The 22176-nt window shown below is 43.4% G+C and overlaps 1 protein-coding gene across 1 annotated transcript in view; it reads left to right on the top strand.

The window, feature by feature from the left end:
- Positions 1–22176, top strand: part of CPS1 (carbamoyl-phosphate synthase 1) — a gene marked incomplete at both ends in the record, with an annotated part of 92655 nt that overhangs the window by 21933 nt on the left and 48546 nt on the right. The window contains 14 exons of the mRNA XM_084264679.1: positions 436–525; positions 1590–1718; positions 2265–2371; positions 3161–3302; positions 5765–5842; positions 7228–7326; positions 8007–8102; positions 10226–10415; positions 10938–11095; positions 11863–11991; positions 15282–15426; positions 15821–16031; positions 17104–17302; positions 19352–19528. Of these exons, the coding sequence (XP_084120805.1) occupies positions 436–525; positions 1590–1718; positions 2265–2371; positions 3161–3302; positions 5765–5842; positions 7228–7326; positions 8007–8102; positions 10226–10415; positions 10938–11095; positions 11863–11991; positions 15282–15426; positions 15821–16031; positions 17104–17302; positions 19352–19528 (1950 nt within the window). The remainder of the gene's footprint in view (positions 1–435; positions 526–1589; positions 1719–2264; positions 2372–3160; positions 3303–5764; positions 5843–7227; positions 7327–8006; positions 8103–10225; positions 10416–10937; positions 11096–11862; positions 11992–15281; positions 15427–15820; positions 16032–17103; positions 17303–19351; positions 19529–22176) is intronic.

Raw genomic sequence — 22176 nt, 5'->3', positions numbered from 1 at the left:
TCTGTGGCTGGTGTGAAGTAGCCTTGCTCCACTGGCATCATCAGCAGGATGATTTCCCTTCAGCTGAAAATCTCTCACCGTGTATCTGGCGTTTCACTGGTGCTGCAATGATCTGGGAGAACTGGCTTGCTGCTTCACTGCTAATGAGGTGAAACATACAAAAAAAGCTTGTTGTTAGCTGTGGAAACAAGTGATTTTGTAGGAATTGCTGCTACTGCTGTAATCAACAGTATATAAAGGAGCATTACAACTGTACTTTCACAGAAAAATGAAGGAAGCGCTAATGTCTGCAGTGCTTATGGAGATTTCCATGTAAATTGATCATTAAGTACCAGTTGCCTCATGTTGGTGAAAAGTTATTCTGCTACCCTTCTTCTCTGTGTTTTGGGGGCAAGAGGTGATCTGTGGTTTACAACATGGCCTGTCTTTTTATAGGAAGTCAAGGTTTATGGCAGAGGGAATCCAATTAAAGTCGTAGCTGTCGACTGTGGGTTGAAGCACAACATTATCCGTCTGCTAGTAAAGGTAGGTCAGTGTTTTGTCCTTCATCTCTTGCTTTGGTCAGAGCCTTGCCTGTACTCACTAGCTTTCCTTCCACCTGGACACATCCATTCTAGTAGCAGTTGCCCTCCTAAAACGTGGTACAATTTAAAGGATTTTTTTTATGGACTGAAAAGTGGTTTTTGACCTTGGTACACTGTATTGAGGGGATAAGGAAGAGGACTTGTGCGGCATCCTATCCACTATAATTCCTAGAAGGTGAGCTTTGAAAAGACAAGGCACAGCTTCTGTTAAGAAAAAACAAGGAAGGTCAACCCAACATTGTGAAAAATAAATGGTGGAAAAAAATTAGCAGTGATGGAGGTGAATGGCTGAAATGGGCCTAGAGAAGTTATGAAATTAATATCTGTCCTTGAAGATATTAAAAACTCTACTGGCCAATGCCCTAAAGTTAAAATTACCCCTGCTTTGAGCAGGGATTGGACCAGGTGACATCCTGGGGTCCATCCATCCCAAGTTGTTCTTTGTTACTATGATTCTATGAAAGTCTTTTCCTGTCGTCAGCAGGTTGTCTAGGCACACATGTTGCTTCTCTAGGTACACATGAGAAATAAAGGTGCTGTCCTCTTGTTTTCAAGATGCATGGGGTTTCTCTGTTTCTGTTTTTCAGTTTCTGTGGCTGTTTGTCCCTCTTTTGATGTGCAGAGTTATTTCTGGCATTCCACACAGCAAGGCTGTGAAGCCCTAATTTAGCAGTTAGGGTGAATGTAGTGTGTGAAAAGTGAACATACTTTGCATATGTGCGTGCACACTTACTTTGCATTCCATGAGGAAGTTTTGACCTCATTAGTGAATTTCAGAAATACTTGACAAATGCTGATGTGGCTCAAAGATACAAAGTCTGCTGGCTTTGTGAAAATAATCTGATCAGAAAGTGGAGAGAAGCCTCATTATTGTACCTGGCAAAGGGATGACTGAAATCCAAACTCAGCCTCTGTGGCATAAGAGCATGGGAACAACCTTTGGACACTAATTTTTTCCCCTTTTCCACTCATTTCTTGTTCCATTATTTGTCTGTTTTTTCCTAGAGAGGTGCAGAAGTGCATTTGGTTCCATGGGACCATGATTTCACCAGCATGGAATATGATGGGCTCGTAATTTCTGGAGGCCCAGGGGATCCCATGAAGGCGCAGGAAGTGATTCAGAATGTCAGAAAGGTACAGTGTAATGCCCATAGGTGGATTATTCTTGTTTATTTGCCTTTTTTTTTTCTCTCAATTGCGAGAAGTCTAAACAGTTTGTTGTACTAACATGTTACAGACAAAATGTTGGTCAGTTATTTTGGCTGTCTGTCCTCATCTTGGTCAGCTGGGAGTTGTCTCCAGACCAGTAGTTAGAATAAGGCTATACAGACAGACTGTGGTGAACAAGACGATTACCACAACTAACTTACCAGTACCTCAAAGTGCCCTGTTCCCTTTCAGGACCTCCATGACCTTGTGAAAGAGCAGCTCTGATTTCACATTTGGAATCAAGCCCCACACTAAATGGCTCTAATGCAGAGTATCATTGCTTATTCCCCTTGACTAGACTGAGACATCATGCTGTGCTCTGAGGCTTCCCTCTGCAGCAGAGGAGAGGAGGAAACTTTCCTTTATAGGCTGTAGCCACCCTTGATTTCAGCATTTTCCAAGTCTCAGTGGCTGCTGTGGAACTGGTGAACAGAATCACTCCAGTATCTCTTGAAAACCTTTCCATTTTAGGTCCTGGAGAGCAATCGCCCAGAGCCCTTGTTTGGAATTAGCATGGGGAATCTAATCACTGGAATAGCAGCTGGAGCTACTTGCTACAAGATGCAGATGGCCAACAGGTATGGCAGCTCTGCTGCTTCCCAGCATTGCCTGGAGCATCTCCCCTATGAGGAAAGGTCGAATGAAGTGAGGCTGTTCAGCCTTGAGAAAAGAAGACTGAGAGGGGATCTCATCAATGTTCATAAATATCTGAAGTGTAGTACACAGGGGGAAAAAACCAGGTTCTTTTCAGTTGTCTGGGGTGACAGAACAAGGGGCAATGGCCTCAAGTTGGAGCACAGGAAGTTCTACACCAATATGCGGAAGAACTTTTTCACAGTGAGGGTGAGGGAGTCCTGGGACAGGCTGCCCAGGGGGGTGTGGAGTCTCCTTCTCTGGAGATATTCAAGACCTGTCTGAATGCCGACCTGTGTGACCTGTCCTAGGGAACCTGCTTTGGCAGGGGGGTGGACTCAAACTCTTGAGGTCCCTTTCAACCCCTATAGTTCTGTGATTGCAGAAAGCCACAGAGCAGCAGTGCTTTGCTTCTAACTTCGCTAATGCGAGCTAGCATGTCAGTAACAGTACTTCCTCATACCAGCCATTCTTCTTGTCTTTAATTTAAACTGCCATGTCATACATTACTCTTTTTGAGGGTGTTTTGAAAGTATTTGATGCAGTTGATCCCCATGAAACTGAAGGGTAGCAAAGTTTCTCCTAGGATTTCCCATTTTGAGATTGGCTGCCAATGTTGAACAGGTGCTGTTGGGCAGCTGTGTATAGCCCCACAGTTACCAGCACTTCCTAATTGTGGCATTTAGACATGTCTGGCACTTCCATCCTCTGTTCTCTGATCCTTTTCCTTTCAGGGGACAGAACCAGCCCGTCCTCAATGCAGTGAATGGACAGGCTGTCATCACTGCTCAGAACCACGGTTATGCCATTGACAGCTCTACCCTCCCACCTGGCTGGAAACCTCTCTTTGTGAATGCCAACGATGCAACGAATGAAGTAAGCTCTCGCTTTCCGAGATACCTGCATATAGCAGCATCTCTTGCTTTATTTCACCTCCTGGAAGCTTGCTGTCAGATTACAATTAGTTACCATGTCTAAACTTGATGTTCTAACTGTCTAGTTTACTTAGTGCCCTGCCATACAGTCCAGAGGGGTTGAGCTGTTACCGCTGATCTCCATACTAGCCTAAAGGGTAGGATTGCAACAGTGACTTTGGGATTTCCCTTAAACAGCTGATTTATCAACCTATATGATTTCCCTGTCCAGGTGTTCACTCTGTTACATGTTGTCTTAGGGCTCGTGCCACAAGCGTGCTGACCTGTGGCACTGTTTTGTTGTGCTCCTGCTGTGTTGCCCAGCACAAAAAAGGAATATTACTGCAGCCTAATTTGGCCTGTTATTGTAAATAGAATTCCAAGAACTGAAGCAATGAGGGAGAGAGGCAGTTTCCTCTAAAGAACAACTTAAAGGATCCAAGGTAGAGGTGCAATGTCAAACGATGTCCATGTAGGAAAAACAAATTAAAACATGGTTGGTCTCTGGAGGTTCACAGCTGAACAGGAGAAAGCATAGGAAGGCAAACCACATCCCAGAGTTCAGTTCTGACAAGGTCAGACAGACATTGAGACAGATCTCAGGCTTTGTAATTGCCCATTTAAAATCTTGTCCATTAGGCCCAGTGTTGTGCAAGTCAGTGAAGTCGTGTTATTTATCAGAAAATCATTGGGAAGAAGGTATTTTCAAAAGCAATTTCCCCCTTGGGAATATGCCTCTCTGCTGCTTTGTATAAACGCCCTGCATCAAGCCTGGCAGGTTGAATAGTGCTGTCCTGGCATATCCTGGCTGTACTTTGCAGGATGAAGGAGCAGTAATTTCTAGCTGACAGTTTTAGAATAAGTTTTGTTTGTCAGTTGCTGTTTTCTTTATCCTTACAGACGTATCTAAACAGATACAAATGTTACCAAACAAGATATTCATACAAAAAAAAAAAAAAAAAAAGTGCAGCTGTTTGGCTCAGTTTTTGAAATGAGTTTGTTTTAGCTGTATTGACAAACTGAACCCTTTCAACCCCAGGCCTTTCATCTTTGCTTTAGCTGAAGGTTGGAGACAAGCGTGATGATGCTTTTACGTAAAGCAGGTGATAAGGTTGGGCAGGAGTCTTCTGGATCTAGAACCCTAATGTACTTCTATGTGAGCGTAAGGACCATGTCTGTGGGCCCAAAAGCAGCATCAGTCTCCTAAACCTTCACAGATGGTGATGAACAAGGAGCAAAGTTGTTTTAGCATGGGATGCACAAACAGGACCAGGGTTGGATGGGCCCTCATGTGCAGTTTGTTGCGTTCCTCTGGAAAAGAAAAGCGGTTTCTGGTGGCTGACCTGACCCGTCACAGCTGGACAGGGCCAATGCACGGTCCCAAATACCGACAAGCCGTGGAATGAATATTCTTAAAAGGTATTTGTATGTAAATAGAAGTCACACAAGCATTCAGGGAAAATGTGACAGACTGATGACATGCTTTACTCTGAGAACAGAAAGTCATACCACAGTGGATCAGCTGAGGTCAGTAGCACATCTCTCATCCCTTTCCTATCCCAACATTCCACCCCTCAGCTCTGGAGGGCATTGTTGCTCTATACAAGCTGTTGTGACTCTGCCCATTCCTAAGGGAAATAGGTAGTATCAGAACTATTTTTTTTCCCTGGATCTTTTGAGGTACTTCTCTACCTCCATCTTGAATTCAGGACCATGAGCAATGAAAGCTCCAGGGTCATCTTCCAGGGACCATGTTGTCGGGTGCTATCAGGCCCCGCAAGTGAGAAGTCTGAATTTCCTGGTTCCAACTGAAACTATAAGCGCTGTCTCCAAACTCAGTTTAAGTCCTTCTTAAGTATTGTTTGTCTAGAGCAGTGGTCCCACATCATCACAGCCCTGAAGACAGCCCAGGGCAGAGATCATGTGCAAGGCCCTGTGTCCATATTTAAAGTAAGTTAAGGAAATCAAGAGCGTGACCCAAATCCATTTCTCCTGTGTCAAAACCAACCAGATCAGGATGGTAAAACCATTCATTTCATAAAAACCTTGTCCAAGGTGATCTTCTCTTGCCAGGTACATTTTTCTTCTCTACCTGGTCCAGGTTTATGGCTGGAGAGAGACAAGAGTATCTGCTCTGTTAAGCGCTCACAACTTACGTTGTAGTGAAAGTGGTATCTCCACTATGATCTGCACGTACCTCAGTGGGTTCTACAGGCACTGGAATGGTAGCAGAAAAGCAAGAGGCTCAATGATTCCTCAGATAAGACATTGCTTGAAGACTGGGAATGAAATGGGTGTCAATTTGGCAGCCCCTCCTGGAGACACATCAGTCCTTTGGCCTTCGGTGCTTCCGGGGGTGAGATGTGGCTTTCTGTTCTCTTGCTTGCAAGGAGGTGTCTAAGACAATCTTTTTTATTCCTGCAGGGAATTATGCATGAGACCAGACCGATTTTCACAGCACAGTTCTACCCAGATGCAAATCCTGGGCCAAGGGACACAGAGGTATTGTGTGAGGGCTGGTCTGAGCTTGCTTTTAGGTGGCCTAGAGCGTGCAGATATGTATCAGCTACAGTGACAAGCCTTTATGTTAGTGATGGTCCTAAATCTCAGTTTTGGAAATGTTGGTATCCTAACAGAAGGCCCAGACATGCATAGGCTTGTGTCTGATAAGCTCGATCCGCAGCTAATTACAATCAGCAGCAAGGCATCTATTGACTTCTGTGGGCTTTTGGATCAATGATTCCATTCATATGATGTGTATGCTTTGAGTCCTGGTGGGATTATTTGTGTGTTGGAAGTTACTGAAGTGCTTAAGCCTTTGCAGAATCAGGCTCAAATCTCTTGTACCTGGGGTGATTGCAGAAGGAAAAGTATTTTATCTTAACAGAAGAAATACTAGCCAGATGCGTTGTAATAAAATCATTAACTTTCTAATACATTTTAGTTCCAGTTTCAAATTTTATAATTACTGTAGAGTTATGTAAATGGATTCACACTTCCCCACTCTGGTTTTCCTAAGTGAAATGAAATTTTAATCCCCCATCTGTGACTTCGCACAAATTCTATAACAACTGGTTGCGTAGTCACAGAGTATGACTAAGCAGCAACAGGGGATGTGGAAGGCAGAGGAAGCATGTCTGAACATAAATAAACTGTTTAGCATTTCTTGAGAGAGGAAGATGGCAGAATACATAGAAGTGCTTATTTTAATCTTAATTTGATGATGTTGATTGAAACTGCAAGTAAATCTCTTGATATCAAGAAGTTTCTTAGCAATCTGATTGACTACTGAATCTCAGAGAAGTGGAAACAACACTCAGCTGTGTCTTCGACAAGTCTGCACGCTCCCACTGCTGGGATGGGTTTGAAAACAGAGTGCCTATCCTGTGAGGCTTGCAGGACATGACCCTGCTCCTTCCAGAGGCGATTCCCAGGAGCCAGCTTCAAGGGTGGTGTGAACAGGAGCTCTGCAAGAGCAGGGCAGGTGGGAAGGTTGTCTCACTGTCTGAAGCTGCCTGCAGTGGGGGTCATGTTGCCGCCCCTGCCTGGTCTGGCTGCAGAATGCTGTTCTCATGGCTGACCTGGGATCTCCTCTGGTAGGAAAGTACTGCCAGTCATATACAAGCAGAATGCACAGACACTGATAGGCATTTTCTTTCTGATATGACCTCACTTTCTTGAATACACCTTTGTTGGATATGTCAAAGTCATTAAGTAAATTCAAATAATGATCTCCTCTTCTGGTTCTGATGGTGTAATTCTGCCTTCTGACTGCAGCAGAGCAGAGGTGATAGCTTGAGCTCACAAATGGCCTAATTTTTTCTTCTTTGCTCGGTACTTATTTAATTCTACTTTGGGGATTAATACATGATGTTTCTTTTTCCTAGTTCCTGTTTGATTCATTCATTTCACTGGTTAAGAGAGGGAAAGGCACTACTATTTCCTCAGTCCTGCCCAAGGCTGGAGCAACGGCTTCCAGAGTGGAGGTCAGTGTACAGGTACTCCTTACCCACACCTGTCAGTCAGGCTGGGTTAGTTCCTCCTGAACCCACAGTACAAAATGGCACAGAAGGCTCACCGTGGAAGTGAAAGGAAGCTTCTTTTACAAAAGGCCTGTCAGCTGCCTGTCTCACAGTCGTCAGGCGTCTCTTGTGTTATTAACTCCCTTTTCTTTGAGAAAAATTTTAAGATCTTGTGTTTCATGTATTTTTTCCTTTGTAGTTCTCCCAAGACTCTCATAGCAGTATATGAGGTGCCCTGGGATAACCTGACCATGAGGTTTTGTGCTGGCAGCATAATGTTGATCCTCTGTTGCTTAGCAAATAAGCCTGAAATTCGTAGCGTGAGCTGAATTTCACAGTTTTGATGTCTTAGAAGGTAGCTGGACTTTGTGGGCTGCCAAAGTGAGGCATGGTTATGTGTAATCACAGGATACAATCAGCAACTGCATTGGATGCCCTGTGTTTCTCTAACCAGAGATATATGGGAGAAGTCCAGTGGAAATATTCTTAGAAGTAAAACTGCAGTGGTTTTGGAGGTGACCTTTTCTTCTCTTTTTAGAACTTAGGTTTTGTAATTTAAGGCTGTTCAGTGCTCTGTGGGCTCTGTTATTTCAACATCCACTACCATGGGACTGACTTTTTTTCATAATGTTTGACACTTCTAGGTCTCCAAAGTTCTCATTCTAGGATCTGGGGGCCTGTCAATCGGTCAGGCAGGGGAATTTGATTACTCTGGATCCCAAGCTGTGAAAGCCATGAAGGTGAGAGGATACTCTGCAAATACTAACCTAATGTAGTTTGCTTTCCCTTCTGACAGCTAACTATGATCATCCAGCTATGGTATCGCTGGGGCAGGGAAGCTGGTGAGAATAAATGACAGTAGGGAAACGTAGGTGTGTTTTCATTTTGAATTTGTGAGTGGTACAAGTTAACCACTCAGAATTACCTTCCAAAGAGAGACATTCCCAAGGTTTCTGTTGCAGTCTTCAAGCAGTTTATTTGTGATGTGTGACTGGTCGCTCCAGGCTTGTCACACTGAATGGAAATGAAGAGGAGGAAGATGGTCAGCTCTGTCTGAGCTGAAATTACTGAAACTTCTGTGATATGCGAACACACTGCAAGGCAAACAAGTAGCAGCAGCTGAATGGTTGGCAGCTGCCAGGACTGGTACGCAAAAGAATTTGAACCCCTTATCAAAGCAGTTTTTCAGAGTGGTATTTATTTTGAATGAGATTAACTTTTTAAAATTCATATATTCAAAATTTTGTTTCCAGAATAGATTCATAATCTTGAAAGGAATGAATGAAAAGACATTCATTTCAGTTAATTTTGTACAGTAAACTTATTACCCACTTTGAGATGTTCCCTTTCTGAAGACTGGAGAGTGGTATTATTCCAAAGTGAACAAAATTGGATGTGTGCTTCTGTTCGTGCCTGAGAAATGCATGCATCTCAAACTGTGCTGGCACTGAAGCATCCTGCGTAGTGCGCTCACATGGCGGGTTTGGGAGTCTCATTTGCTCTGGCTGTTTCATGCTACAAAAGTGCAAAGCACCTAGAAAGGGTGTTAGAGGAACAGCTTGTGCTAGGAGAAGATGTAAAGCATAGCAGTTTCCCAGTGATGGGGTTATTACTGGTAATGGAACAGTTACCTGGCCTGTAGCTCACATCTAACCTAATGTGAAGAAGGAGGAGAGCTTGTGAAGGTCTGTCTGACAGATTCAGAGCAGATGGAGCAGCTGCCTTCAAATGGAGCAGGGATTGCGAGTTGCTCTGAGACTGTTCTGACATCAGGGACGTTCTATTCCTGTGCTGACCCTGGAGTCAAGGAAGGAAAAAATCAATTACAGTAATCTTAAATATAATCTGGGGTTGCTCTCCGTTGGTCCCAGTGTTACAGCACATCTTGTATATGCTTTGTTTGTATCCTGTACTGCTACTACTGCCTACGAGATCAAATTGGCCACGTCATCAAGGAAACAAGAACAGGTTAGGAGTGGATGATCCCAGAGGTGGTGAGTGCAGATAATCACCTGAGTTGGAAAGTAGGCATCTCTCCCTTCTTTTTTTTTTTTCCATTTGTCCTTCAAACTCTGCTCCGGTTTGTGGAAGAAAGTTGGGTTTTTTAATGAAAAATCTCCCTAGCTTGACCTCCCATGGTGCCCTTTTCCTTCCCGTGGCCACCAGGCAGCTGCTGTGATCTGCAGGCTAATCAGCAATTCCAGACGCAGGCTTGCACTTCCTGACCTTGCCTCTGGCAGAGTGATTTACAGCTGCATGCGGGAGAAGGCGGTTGGTCAGTGGCTGCCAGGAGAAAGCTGCAGAGCATGGGTGGAAGAGAACAGGGACAATTAACAGGAACCAAGAGAGATTTGTTTCCTCTTGGAGTATTTTTTTTTTCTTCTTTTGGTTATAAATAATCAACATTGAGTCTCATTGCTGGATATTCTGATTCATTCTGCTGTGTGCTTCCTAGTTTGTTGGATGCCAATTCATTGTAAGAAGGTACCAGTTCATTGTAAGAAGGTGCTGTTGAATATTTGGTTCTACAGATAACGGGCACATCTTTTAAAGAGTAATAACCCGTGGAGTTGGGACTTCCCCAGTCAGTGAATTTTATCTCTTCTTTCCCTTCCCTGTTCCACACGTTTCCAAGGACAGTGTGCTTCAGTGAAAAAAAAAATTGATCCACTTTTAATGGGGAAAAACATCAGCAGAAGCGTAGAGCCAGGCTTTAAGGCAGTATTTAACGTTAGCTCAGCCTGGTACAAGATACCAGAAGTCCATTATGGGGAGAGTCCACAAGGAAACATCTCTCTAGCTGCCACTCTGTTAGCTCTTTTTGCACAAATGCCTGGTTTTAATGCAGATGTTAATTTTTCAGGAAGAAAATGTGAAAACTGTCCTCATGAATCCTAACATCGCTTCAGTGCAGACCAATGAGTGTGGCTTAAAGCAGGCTGATGCTGTTTACTTCCTCCCCATCACTCCACAGTTTGTCACGGAGGTCATCAAGGCAGAGCATCCCGATGGATTAATTCTGGGCATGGGTGGCCAGACTGCTCTCAACTGTGGTGAGTATGATAAGAGGTGCCTTGGAAGGCAAACTCATGGTTCTCACCAGAGGTTCAGCAGACTCTATTTGTAGAGATGTGCAAGACTTATGTGCCTCATACAGTGCCCAGATTACTACGTGGTACAGGCAGAGATACTTGCTTTGAGGAGTAATTGCTAAGCTGTGAACATAACATCTAATTGCTGGGTTCGATGCTTAGAAGTAATTCATATACCCTCCTTTGCAGCTTAAATCTTAGTTATCATAGTTGAATTGAGGGTATTCAGACTACTAAACTTCGTTTAGCTTCTTCCAATGGTACCCAGCCATTTTGCAGATGATGGTCAAGCAGTAACTTTACTAATAGTTCCAGGTTTCATAGATTTTAGGACAGAGACTTTCATGTTATGGGTCTAGTACTGATTAATAAAACAAGCTGTTGATGATCCCAGACAAGTTGTCAGCTAGTCAGGTGTCTTCTGAGTACTCTCTTCTTCATCTACCATCTGTCCTCAAAACTGTGGCTTTCTTTACTCTGCAGGAGTGGAACTCTTCAAGCAAGGAGTGCTGCAGGAATATGGTGTGAAGGTCCTAGGTACATCTGTTGAATCCATCATGGCTACAGAGGATAGAAAGCTTTTTTCCGATAAGCTGATGGAGCTAAATGAAAAGATTGCTCCTAGCTTTGCAGTGGAATCGGTAAATCAGACAATTTTGAAGATGTGATTACTATAACCATTGCCCATTTGAGTTATTAAAAAAGAATAAAATTCTAGTTTTGAGTGAAGGCTGAATGCAACTGTGGGTACTGTAATTTGTAGGCTTTCATCAGCACTCCACAGTGATTGATGCTGGCTCACCATGATTTAAAATGAGTGAAAATGCAATTAAGCACTTGGAAAGCCTGAGCTAATTTACCCATTGACAAGAGAAGTAAATTAGGTTGGGGTGACTTCTGTGCTGCAGCACAAAAATATCTAACATTTCAGTGGTTATTTTTTTTTTTAATTGAGTATCTTGCAAAAGCCATTTAGACTTAGGATTCCAGGTCCTCAAATTCAGCAGTCCTGAAATCATTCTTGAGGACGGAAGTATGAAAACAAAAAATTCATTCAGTGGGAAGGCCTGGTTTTGTTCAGAGGAAACCAAACAGGTCTTAAACCAGGATGTCTGTTGGATGTCTGCCTAAGTCTGTGAAGACAGCCCAGGTAAGGACATTGTCTGTGGAAAGGCAGCAAGGAAGTTGACACATAAGGGCAGAAGTCACCTCTTTGTCTATGTTCCAGTTTTCTGCTGTTTGGCAGAAGAAAGCAACATTACAAAGCCAACTTTTATTCTTTCCATTTTACCTTCAGGCAGCTTAGTGTCTTACTGATGGGCTTTCCAGATAACTGTGTAACCAGAGTTAAAGACTATTAATCTTAATTGTTATCGTGTATCTGAAATGTATTCCCCTCTCCTTTAAGATTGAAGATGCTCTGAAGGCAGCTGAAAAGATTAGCTACCCAGTTATGATACGTTCTGCTTATGCCCTTGGTGGGCTGGGGTCAGGCATATGTCCTGATAAGGAAAGTTTGCTGGACCTTGGTACGAAGGTACGTCTGCAATTGCAAGCGCTGGATATTGGGCTGAACACCTGATTTTCTTAGATACTCTTCTGATAGTCACAGACACTGGCATTGTACATACTCTACTTTTCATTTGATCTGTAAAATGTTATCCTGATTTATCTAATGCCCTCTTGTCACAATTCTTGCTGAATTGGGAAATTAAGATTGTTAAGTGGCAGAGATCTGATAAATTCATGAGAAACAAGTCATAATTTGAGCAAGTGCTTCAGCAATTTTGATCTGAAAAGAAACATGGTGGGCTCTATTCACCTACTTTCAGGAGTAAATGGCACATTGAGAGATGTCAAGGAAGTTGAAACATTTGAAAAGCTGAGTGATAGTGTAATAACAGGGACAGCAATGCTGGGAGGCTTGGGGCCTCTGCTGCGCTCCTGTCTAAAGATGGTATTTTTGCTAGGTCAGAAATGTAGAAATTTAACAGGGTGGCACGTCATAATTTGACATCCACCAGCTGTCTCTGGCTATGAAGAGACAGCTCTTTTTCTGTTGGAAATCTGGGATTATGTTTATAAATTAGCTGTGAAAAGTAAACAGATAGTTGGGTAAAACAAAACAAAAACCTTTTCCTTGGCAAAAATGCAGAATTTTAGCAAATAAATCTCTATCAGTTGGTCTCTAAAATTCTTGGTATTTTCTTTTCCTGATTTGCTGAGCCTCTTAATCTTTCAAGTATCTCTGGAAAGAAATGCTGCTGATGCCAGTATGTAAAAAGGACATTTTTGTATTCCTCCACACTGCTGCCATGCGAACAGACGTTTGGTCCGGTGTGCTTAGTGCTGAACAAACATCTGCTCAGGCAGTGCCTGGCAGGGACAGGACTGACGGATGCAGGAGGCAGCAGTGGCTGCAGTGCCCTCATCTTACGGATTGATGGCTGAGGTTGGAAACACTTTGCTTGCCCAAACACAACATGGGCTGTGCGCAGAGGAAGCAGAAATTCCCCCAGAAGCCCTGGGAGTGAAGCTGTCTGAAAAGTTTATATCAAAACATTTTTCAGTAGGAAACCCTGGGTTTTATCAGCATTGCTTGGTGTTTTGTTGGGATTTTTTTAAAAAGCTGTTTGAGCATCACAGTTTTTCCCTAAAATCTGTAAAGCAGCTGCTCTTTATATCTTTATATATTTTATCTTGTTATCTGTAAAAATTTTAGTAGTTTTTTCATGTTTCTGAATATTTTATTTTTCTACTGAAAGTTTGACCCTGTTTTATTTTCTAAGTACATGTTTTAATTTTCTCAAAAAATATACCAAAAAAAGCCTCAGTGTTTTGAACAGAATATAATAGATGGACTGTTTACTTTGGAAGGAACCTACAACAAACTTCTAGTCCTGACCAATTCAGGGCTGACCGAAAGTTAAAGCATGTTGTCCAAATGCCTCTTAAACACTGACAGGCTTGGGGTGTTGACCACCTTGCTAGGAAGCCTGTTCCACTGTTTGATCTACCTCTTGGTAAAGAAATGATTTTGAATGTTAAAAACCTCCCCTGGTGCATCTTTAAACCATTCCCATGTGTCCTATCACTGGACCCCAGGGAGGAGGGATAAGCATGCCCCACTTGCCCTTCTCAGGAAGCTGTAGAGTCATGAGGTTGCCACTCAGCCTCCAAACAAGATAGGCCCAAAGTCCTTAGGCTCTCCTCATAGGACATACCTTCCAGCACTTGCACCAGCTTTCCAGCTCTCCTCTGGGTGCATCAGGGACCTTGTGGGGCCCAGCACCTCACATGGCACTCCAAGTGAGGCTGCACCAGTGCTGAACAAGAGCAGGACAATCGCCCCTTTTGACCAGCTGCTCGTGCAGTGTTTGATGTCCCCAGGATGTATGTTGCCTGCTGGGCTCCCAGGGCACAATGCTGACTCATATTGAGCTGCCATCCACCAGCACGCCCAGATTCCTTTCTGCAGGGCTGCTCTCCAGCCATTCCTCTTCCAATTCATGCTTGTGCCCAGCGTTACTCAGCCCTAGGTACAGCATCCAGCATTTTGACTTGTTAAATTTCACCCCATTAATCACAGCCCAATGCTCCCATCGATCTAGGTCCCTCTGCAAGACCATAAAAACCAATGTGGGTCTTGTTGAATTAACTGAACTTCAGACATTCACTGCCACAGCCCAGCAGAAATCCTGTTCTAATCTGTTATGAAGATGATCTGTAGTAATTCAGTGAGCTGGATTTTCAGAATTGTGTATAACTGAGATATCTAAACAGCGATGTATGTTTCATAGAGCTAGTTGAAGTAAACCTGGCCTTGAGCTCTTGTCTCCAGAGTTTGCTCCTTTCAAGGAGACAACAGACAGTAACAGAGGGGCAGTGCAGATTGTTTTACAGAAGTGGTGAGGTGTTCCCACTGCAGCACCACAAGCTCGGTGTCAGTTTACGCTGGGTGTGAAGTGCCACTCCTCAAACTATTTCTTCTACTTTTTTTTCTTCTTCTTAGTTTTGTTTTCCTTTGCGTTTGCGAGTTTGGCAGCTGAGCTAAGGGCAATGTTTGAATAACAGCTCGAGCTAACTACAGAGGGGACCAGACTGAAGACTGATTCATGGGCAGCATTAAAACAAGAAGCTTTGCTAAAGGATGGATTGATAATGTTCCCATTACTTTCTAGGATTTTAAGGGAGAATTGATTAATGTTTTTTATCTGCTAATATTAAGGCCATTTATTCACTTGGATTATGCTCATTTACCAACAAACTGTATTTTTCATTTTGCACTGAGGAGCACTTTCAAGATTAGTTTAAGAATAAATCACGAATCTTGCTTCTGGTTAGTATGCCAATGATAAGCAGCATTATTAGTACTATTAATTACCTAGTGTTTCCTGGCACCCACACTCCCCATCACTTAGTCATTTAGCTTTCTGCAGAGTCCTGCTATTGAAGTCTGTGGGGCTGCCCACATACACGAACAAAAACATGTGTCTGGTGCATGATTGAAGCCTTAGATATTTTTCTATTCCTGTTTATTATTTATATGCCATTGTAGGCTCACATGCCTTGCCTTTTTTTCCCTATCAGAACACATCAATATTTCCTCTGCCTTTCAAATGATGCTAATGCAATTAAAAAAAAAAAGAGAGGGAGAGAGAGAAATATAAAGTATTTGTCATGGGTGTTATGAACTTCACTTATCTTTCAATTTTCATGTTGGTCTGGGATGTCTGGAGATAAGCCACAGAAGTCTTAAATATGGAACATGTTCTAATAAGGTTTTCTTTTGTTTTTTGCTGTTCATTTTCCCTAACGTATTCCCAGGCATTTGCAATGACTAACCAAATTCTGGTGGAAAAGTCAGTTGTTGGCTGGAAGGAGATAGAGTACGAAGTTGTGAGAGATGCTGCTGATAACTGTATTGCTGTCTGCAATATGGAAAACATTGATGCTATGGGGGTCCACACAGGTAGGCTTGGGCACAGGGTGGCTCACTGGGAATGGTTTGTTAACTTTTTTTATTGAGTACCTTTCTACCTGCTGTTATTGACACAGGTTTGTGATTGGTCAAGTGGGCTTTAGAAGTACTTTTTGGTTTGGGATACAGCCTGCTAGGGCATGAAACAGATACCGTCAGGCTAAACCTACCCCTGTGATCCCATTTTCTGTAGGACTGCCTGGCCTCTCCAGCTCTGGGCTTCTAACTATGTGTGCTTTTCATCAACTGTGCATCCACAGGTTTGGATGTCTGTAGTAACTTCATTATTAGCAATGGGGTAGGAAAGAAAGTGACCTGTGTTGCTGGAATTTACTCCTGCTGAGCTGGTTCTCATTTTCCTTCTCTGCTACCTTGTGACAAACAGGAGACTCTGTTGTAGTGGCTCCAAGCCAGACACTCACTAATGAGGAGTTTCAGATGCTGAGGGATCGTGCCATCAGAGTTGTCCGACATTTGGGCATTGTGGGAGAGTGTAATATTCAGTTTGCTCTGCATCCAACTTCCCTGGAGTACTACATCATTGAAGTCAACGCCAGACTCTCGAGAAGTTCAGCTTTGGCCTCTAAGGCGACAGGGTAAGATTATTTAAAAAACCCAAACTCCTACAGAAAACACAAATAAATAAACAAAATCTAAGGGGAGAAGAACAGAGATAGTGAGTTATGATAAGGGACTCGGATCAGAGTATTCTTTAAATACGTGACAGCTGCAAGGAAGAAGAGTTTCTGCCTTTGCTCTTCAGGCTGTAAAGACAAGGATGCACAGTCTTAATTTGCAGCAAGGAAGACTGAAGTTGGCTATTAGGGAGAACTCTGGAGCGGTCAGGTCAGGAAGGTGCAGATTTCTGCATGAGGAGCTTCTAAGAAAAGTTCTTGTCAGCATCTGCTAGGATTGACCCTTGGAGAGTCGTTCCTGCTGGGAGATGGAAGAAGGGGTTAGCGAGCCCTCCAGGTCCATTGCAGCCTGCCGATGCCATTACTTCGCATAGAAAAGAACTCCCAGGAGGGGTGTGGAGGGGGAGCCTAATAGCTGTCCTTACAAAGCATATCCAGTGTATCCATATGCTGGCTGCAAATCATCTCTGGGACCCAGAGGACACACAGTTATTAATGAGCTGTCTGTCAGATTGATGCAAATGGTATTGCTAGCTGCCTTTGTTTTGTTGGCTAATCATAAACTAATCAAGATAAGGATGGTCAGAGCAGGCTGTTTAAAAATTGGCTTCTTAATTGCACTTTGCAGATGCTGTTGAGAGGCACAAATTAATCTCTAATTTGCAGTTCTCAAAAACTCCTGTGGTTGTTGAAGTGCCATAGCAGACTGGAGATAAGCCATGATGTTGGACAGTGGGTGTTTGATTATTTTCTTTCTGGGTGACAGACTTTTGCAGTAAAACATATCTGTCTATATGGTCTCACTGTTTAAAATGGTTTGCAGATAATAAAGCAAGTCCAAGGTCTAGGTAGATAGCTCTACAATGCGTTAAGATAGGAAGCTGGATGGGCCCTGCTGTGCTCCAGCACGGTAACCATCTCTTCTGTTGAGGAGGGAAAATCGCCTCACATCTGTTTAATTTGATCCACTCCTGGGATTTGCAAAAGCAAAGTACTTCCCACTCTACTGTTCTCTACTTCTCCTCGATGGCAGGTATCCATTGGCATTCATTGCTGCCAAAATCGCCTTGGGGATCCCCTTGCCAGAAATCAAGAATGTGGTGACAGGAAAAACCTCTGCCTGCTTTGAGCCCAGCCTGGATTACGTTGTTACCAAGATACCCCGCTGGGATTTGGACCGTTTTCAGCATACATCCAACCAGATTGGAAGCTCCATGAAGAGTGTGGGAGAGGTGAGTGCAAGACTCCCCTTCCATTCCACCACGTGGGAAAGTCATTTATTTCTCTTTCTTGGAAACCCTCATAATGTCTATCTTCAGGGCCCTAATGGCTTTTTGAAGATATTTATTCAGCACAAGTGAATTTATCCAGCCCTATAATTAATTGACATGAGTTAGGACTGCGTAATCTTGGATATCACAGTATGGATTCATAAAAGGGTTTGACTCCTAAGGGAAGAGACTGCTTTTGATCACCTGAGCTTTACTTCATTCTTAACACTCACTACAGAACTCTGAGTTATTTTTGTTTAGGTTTCTGTAGTGGTGGTTAATTAGAGTATAACTTCAAGAGTCTGGTAGGATTTTCAGTGATGCCAATGAGCCACAGCTCTTGGTTGCTTCCGTAGTTATTTTTCCTCTGTTAAGCCATTTGCCAAATCTCAGCCTACCTCTGCTCTCAAAATCCAAATCTTGCTATGAAGTTTTGACTTCTGTTAGTGATTAAGTTTCTTGTATCTGGAACGTGACAGTGTCACTTTTAAACCCTGATTTTAAGCTATCTAAGACAATAACAGCATTTTCAGACCATGTTTTAAGAGAAGAGAAATGAAGCAAAATGGGTAAATTACCCACTTAATTAGTTAATTACATATCAGCTACCAAAGCAAAATAATTAATTGTGTATTTTTTCAGCTGCCTGTTTTTTCCTAATGCTTTTCAAGTACCTATTTTATTAAATTATTTTGACACGTGAGACCTTCCTACCATCAATTCTACCTTGCTCAGAAAACAAGCCTTCATCATAACTGGGAGGATTGATTAGAATTTGGTTTTCTAGTGGCAGTTTTGGGTTTTCATAGCAATGAGCTTTTTTTTTCAGTGAGTTGATGCTTACCCTCTCTCCTTAGGGGTTTCTGGACTGTTAGAACTGCGGTTCCTAAACACTGTTGCATCAGCTACAGACACTTCCTGGCCAATACATATTTGTGTGAGGAGGTATCAAGCCTTCCCAGTAGTCATATATCACAAAACCAGAACTGCACGAACCCTCTGTTCTTCTCAAGGCAGGGTGCTGGATAAAGGGAGGGGGGAAATAAAAGAAGAGGCAGTGCTCCAACTGTGCAGGACTGTGACTGTGGGGTGGTGAACTGAAAAAGGGATCAAGGATCTTAAGAGACACAGTTTGCAGCTGATGGAGGTACTCAGCAAAAAGGTGACCTGTGAGTAGGACAGGGTGTCTTTAAAGCAAAGACCTTCTTGCTGCTGAGTCTCTATTAGTATGGCATAGTCATCTCCCGAGGCCTGAACTTGCAGCCAGATCACAGCACCTACTGCATTTTTATTAATTGAACGATCCGGCCTGGCCTGGTTTTTTTTTCCTGAGCTCTGTGGTGCTGGGCAGTGAGCCTGGAGCTGGGAGAAAGAGAAAACAAGGTTATTTTTTTTCTTTGACGTTTTTCAACATTGTGTTTGAGAAGATTTTTACACTGTTAGGGCTTCACTGCACTGGGAAATAAAAACGTAGAAATTTGAGAATGGGCTCTGTTACCTCACAGAGGAAGGTGTGTTTTCCTGTTAGATGTGATGTCAAGATCGAAGGAGGGAAACCCCAGTGCCACTATGCTGAGGAGGAGTGATCCTGTAAGAGAGCCCTCGCAGGGGAGAGTCGCTATTAAGTGTAATTTAAAGGAAGTGGTGCAGATTTCTTCTGAACCTTAGAATTCCCACTGTGAGTTTCTACCTCTAACAGGTTGTTAAACAGAAATATCCTTCTATAGTACTACACCCATGCTGCTGCATAATGCTTCCCTCTACTGAAGTGCTTCAAAGCAGTTAGGAGAGTGGCAGCTTCCTGTACTGTACAGACAGGGAGGCAGAAGTAGAAAGCAGTCACTAGTCTGAAGCTCCCGGTTGAGAATATTGGCGGAGTTGGCTGTCCTAGGGAGGAGGTCCAAAGGCTATGATCCTTCTGAATGTCTGTGTGGTTTAAATTTGTAGTCCTCTGTTATTCAGGAGATGGCAGCTCACCATCACTAATGTGGAAGGTGCCCTCTGTTACAGGTCATGGCTATCGGGCGCACTTTTGAGGAGAGCTTCCAAAAGGCCCTGAGAATGTGCCACCCATCTGTAGATGGCTTCACTTCACGCCTGCCCATGAATAAAACCTGGCCAGCCATTGTAGATCTCCAGAAGGAACTCTCTGAGCCATCCAGCACTCGGATATATGCAATAGCCAAGGTAACAAAAGATAGAAAGCCCTTGACCTGTGACCCTTGAATTACAGCTACCAGATTGGGTCATCTGAGATGACAGATTCTTCATCCCCTTGCTTCCCTGTGTCAAGCACATTGGGACACCTTGTGTATGATCCTTGCTGCTGATGCACAAATACTCTCCATTGTATGTAATTTTCTCTGCAGAATGTGATAGCTGGGTGGGTAAATTACTTTAATTCCTGCTGACATCTGTATTTTCCCTGTATTCAGGTACGTGTTTGCCTTTTGGTACAATGTTAAGCCAATGCATCCCCGTGTCCTGGCACTTGTAGCTGAGTATTGGTAGAGAGGTGGATCACTTTCCTTCTCTTGTTCCTATGATATTGCTGTTTGCTAACTATTAGCTAATGTTTAGCCCTAAGTTACACTAGTGTGTTATTCAAAAGTTGGTTGGTTTTGCAGATGACCATTAATTTACAGGAAGGGATGAAGGAAAAGATAAAGATTCGTTTAAGAACTGAAGCAAAGGATGATAAAGAATGGCAAGCTGCAGTCTGAGAGACCATTGTCATCTTTTAATTGCTATGTTGGCATGGGCTTGAAACTAACAGAAATCACCAGCCCAAAAATCTGTTAAATTTAGAGTGGGAAAAGTCCCTTGTTTTTTGAAGTGGACTCAAGTTGCCCTAGCATTCTTTTAAGCCCTCACCTGTCACACTGGTCAAATCAATTAATCATTCAAGGTGTCTGGGTAATGGGGGGTGTTATTGTGAGGGGAGCTGGGGTGTGAAATTATTTCTTCCTTCAGCTCCATGGTGTTTGCCTCTGTATATCCCATGGTAAATGTGGGGTTAGTTACTTTACAAGGTAGATGCAGTTTCATGCTTTGGTTTTGCTGCCACTAACTTGTCCATCTGTCCATACCCTCTATGAAGAGGAGACGTCTGTCTCTCATAGGTCATAATTGCCTGTTGAGATTGCAAGCCTTCCTAGTGGGAACACTGGGTTACTATTTTTTGTGCATCTGACTTTGTGGGGTGGAGTCTTTAAGGTCTTTGTTCTTATGTGTAGACACATCTCACATTCTCTGCATGAGGGTGGGGAGCTGAGGTTGTGCTGTTGTTTGTAAAAAGGTTTTCACATCGCTGTTCCTCTTATAAATGGCCTGAATGAAAAGCACAAGATGTTCTGTGACTGTGTGGCTTGTCCAGCTGTTGACTCGCTTTGCAAGCTGGGGATACGCATGTCTTCATAAGTGTAGAACATCCTTCAGCAGCTGCGCTTGGTCTTTATTATAGCTTTCTCCTGTGACCGAGAGAAAAACCTTGCTTCTCATCTCTCTGAGTGGCTCAGCTTTTATGAAAGGTTAATCTTAGCCCCGTGTTAACACAGGGGATCTAGGGAGATGAAGGTGAGTTTGGGCCCCGCTAAACACTGTGGGTGTTCCCAGCTGGTGGCATTTTCACTGGGAGCTGTTGGAAAAAGCAAGATCAAAATCTTAATCCCTCCCTATAAAGAGCTGCCTCTGTCTGACACAGTGCACTAATTCATCCCCGTTAATAACTGAGGCAAACAGTATCAGTGAGAGGAACTCCTGGCAGCTGGGGCTGCCTGCCTGGAAATCCCTTCCCAGCTTGCTGACATTTAAAAGCCAACAGCTAGTCCCCATTAGCTGTCAGCTTTGTTTGAAACAGGATGGAGCTTCTTGCATGTCTTCTCCTCCCTGCCAAGCCCCACTAGTCAACTCTCCGAGGCTTTTTACTTTTTCTCTCTCCTTTGTCTGTTGGATGATGAAAACAGTAACTGTTCATGTGAAAGGGAAGGGATTTCAGCTGCCATTCAGAGCTTTTGCTGTTGTAATGGGACTCCCTGTTGTAATGTAAAAGAAGGCACTAGAAGAGAGACTGAAATAGATGAGACTTGTTCTTGGCCAGAGTGGCTGAGTGCTGGAAGGATCTAACTGCGTGATGAGCAGGGCCGCTCAGGTTTTATCAGATCTTTTCCGGGCCCTCTGAGGGTTTGTGTACAAAAGGCCTCAGAATACTTACACCGTGGATTCGATCCATGCTCTGTTTCACACCACGGCCCCGGTCTTGTAATTGTCAACAACGCAGACGTGTTAGTGACTCATCGTGTGAAGGCAGTCCTGTACACCCCTTGGCTTCCCAGTGTGGGGCTGGGTCTACTTGAAAGTGAGCAGGGCTCTAAAGTCATGCTGTCTTGCTGTGGCTCCCTCCCCTTTCTACTGCTATATGTTTAGGCTGTACTCCTTTATATAGGTTTGAATAGAGTAAAGCCATGGGAGTACTGTCCAGGGCCCCTGATCAAATCCTGCAGGGATTTTCTACCTGAAAACCTGATTTGCCCCTGTAAGTGTGGTGATTTGGGAGCAAGAACTGTCTGCAAACTCATTCTTCTCTCACAGTTTCCAGATTTATGTCACAGGGTGGAGGGGAAATGGTTTCTTTTCTTTGTCCCTCCTTTGATCAAGGAGGGCAAGGCATTTGGGTGGTTTTTTTGGTTTTCCTTGAAGATCCCTAGGATTTAGGAAATTATCCTAAGCCAATTAAGTGTATGTCATCACACTACCTGTGTGTGCATGTGTGGCTCAGGGACCACTGACTGAAGGTTGTTGATCCTTGAGGCATGCAAGTCCGGGTGAGTTTTGTG

Source organism: Gallinula chloropus (assembly GCF_964237585.1).
Source record: "Gallinula chloropus genome assembly, chromosome: 5".
In the NCBI taxonomy this organism is placed as follows: Eukaryota; Metazoa; Chordata; class Aves; order Gruiformes; family Rallidae; genus Gallinula; species Gallinula chloropus.
This window is presented reverse-complemented; position numbering and strand designations above follow the sequence as displayed.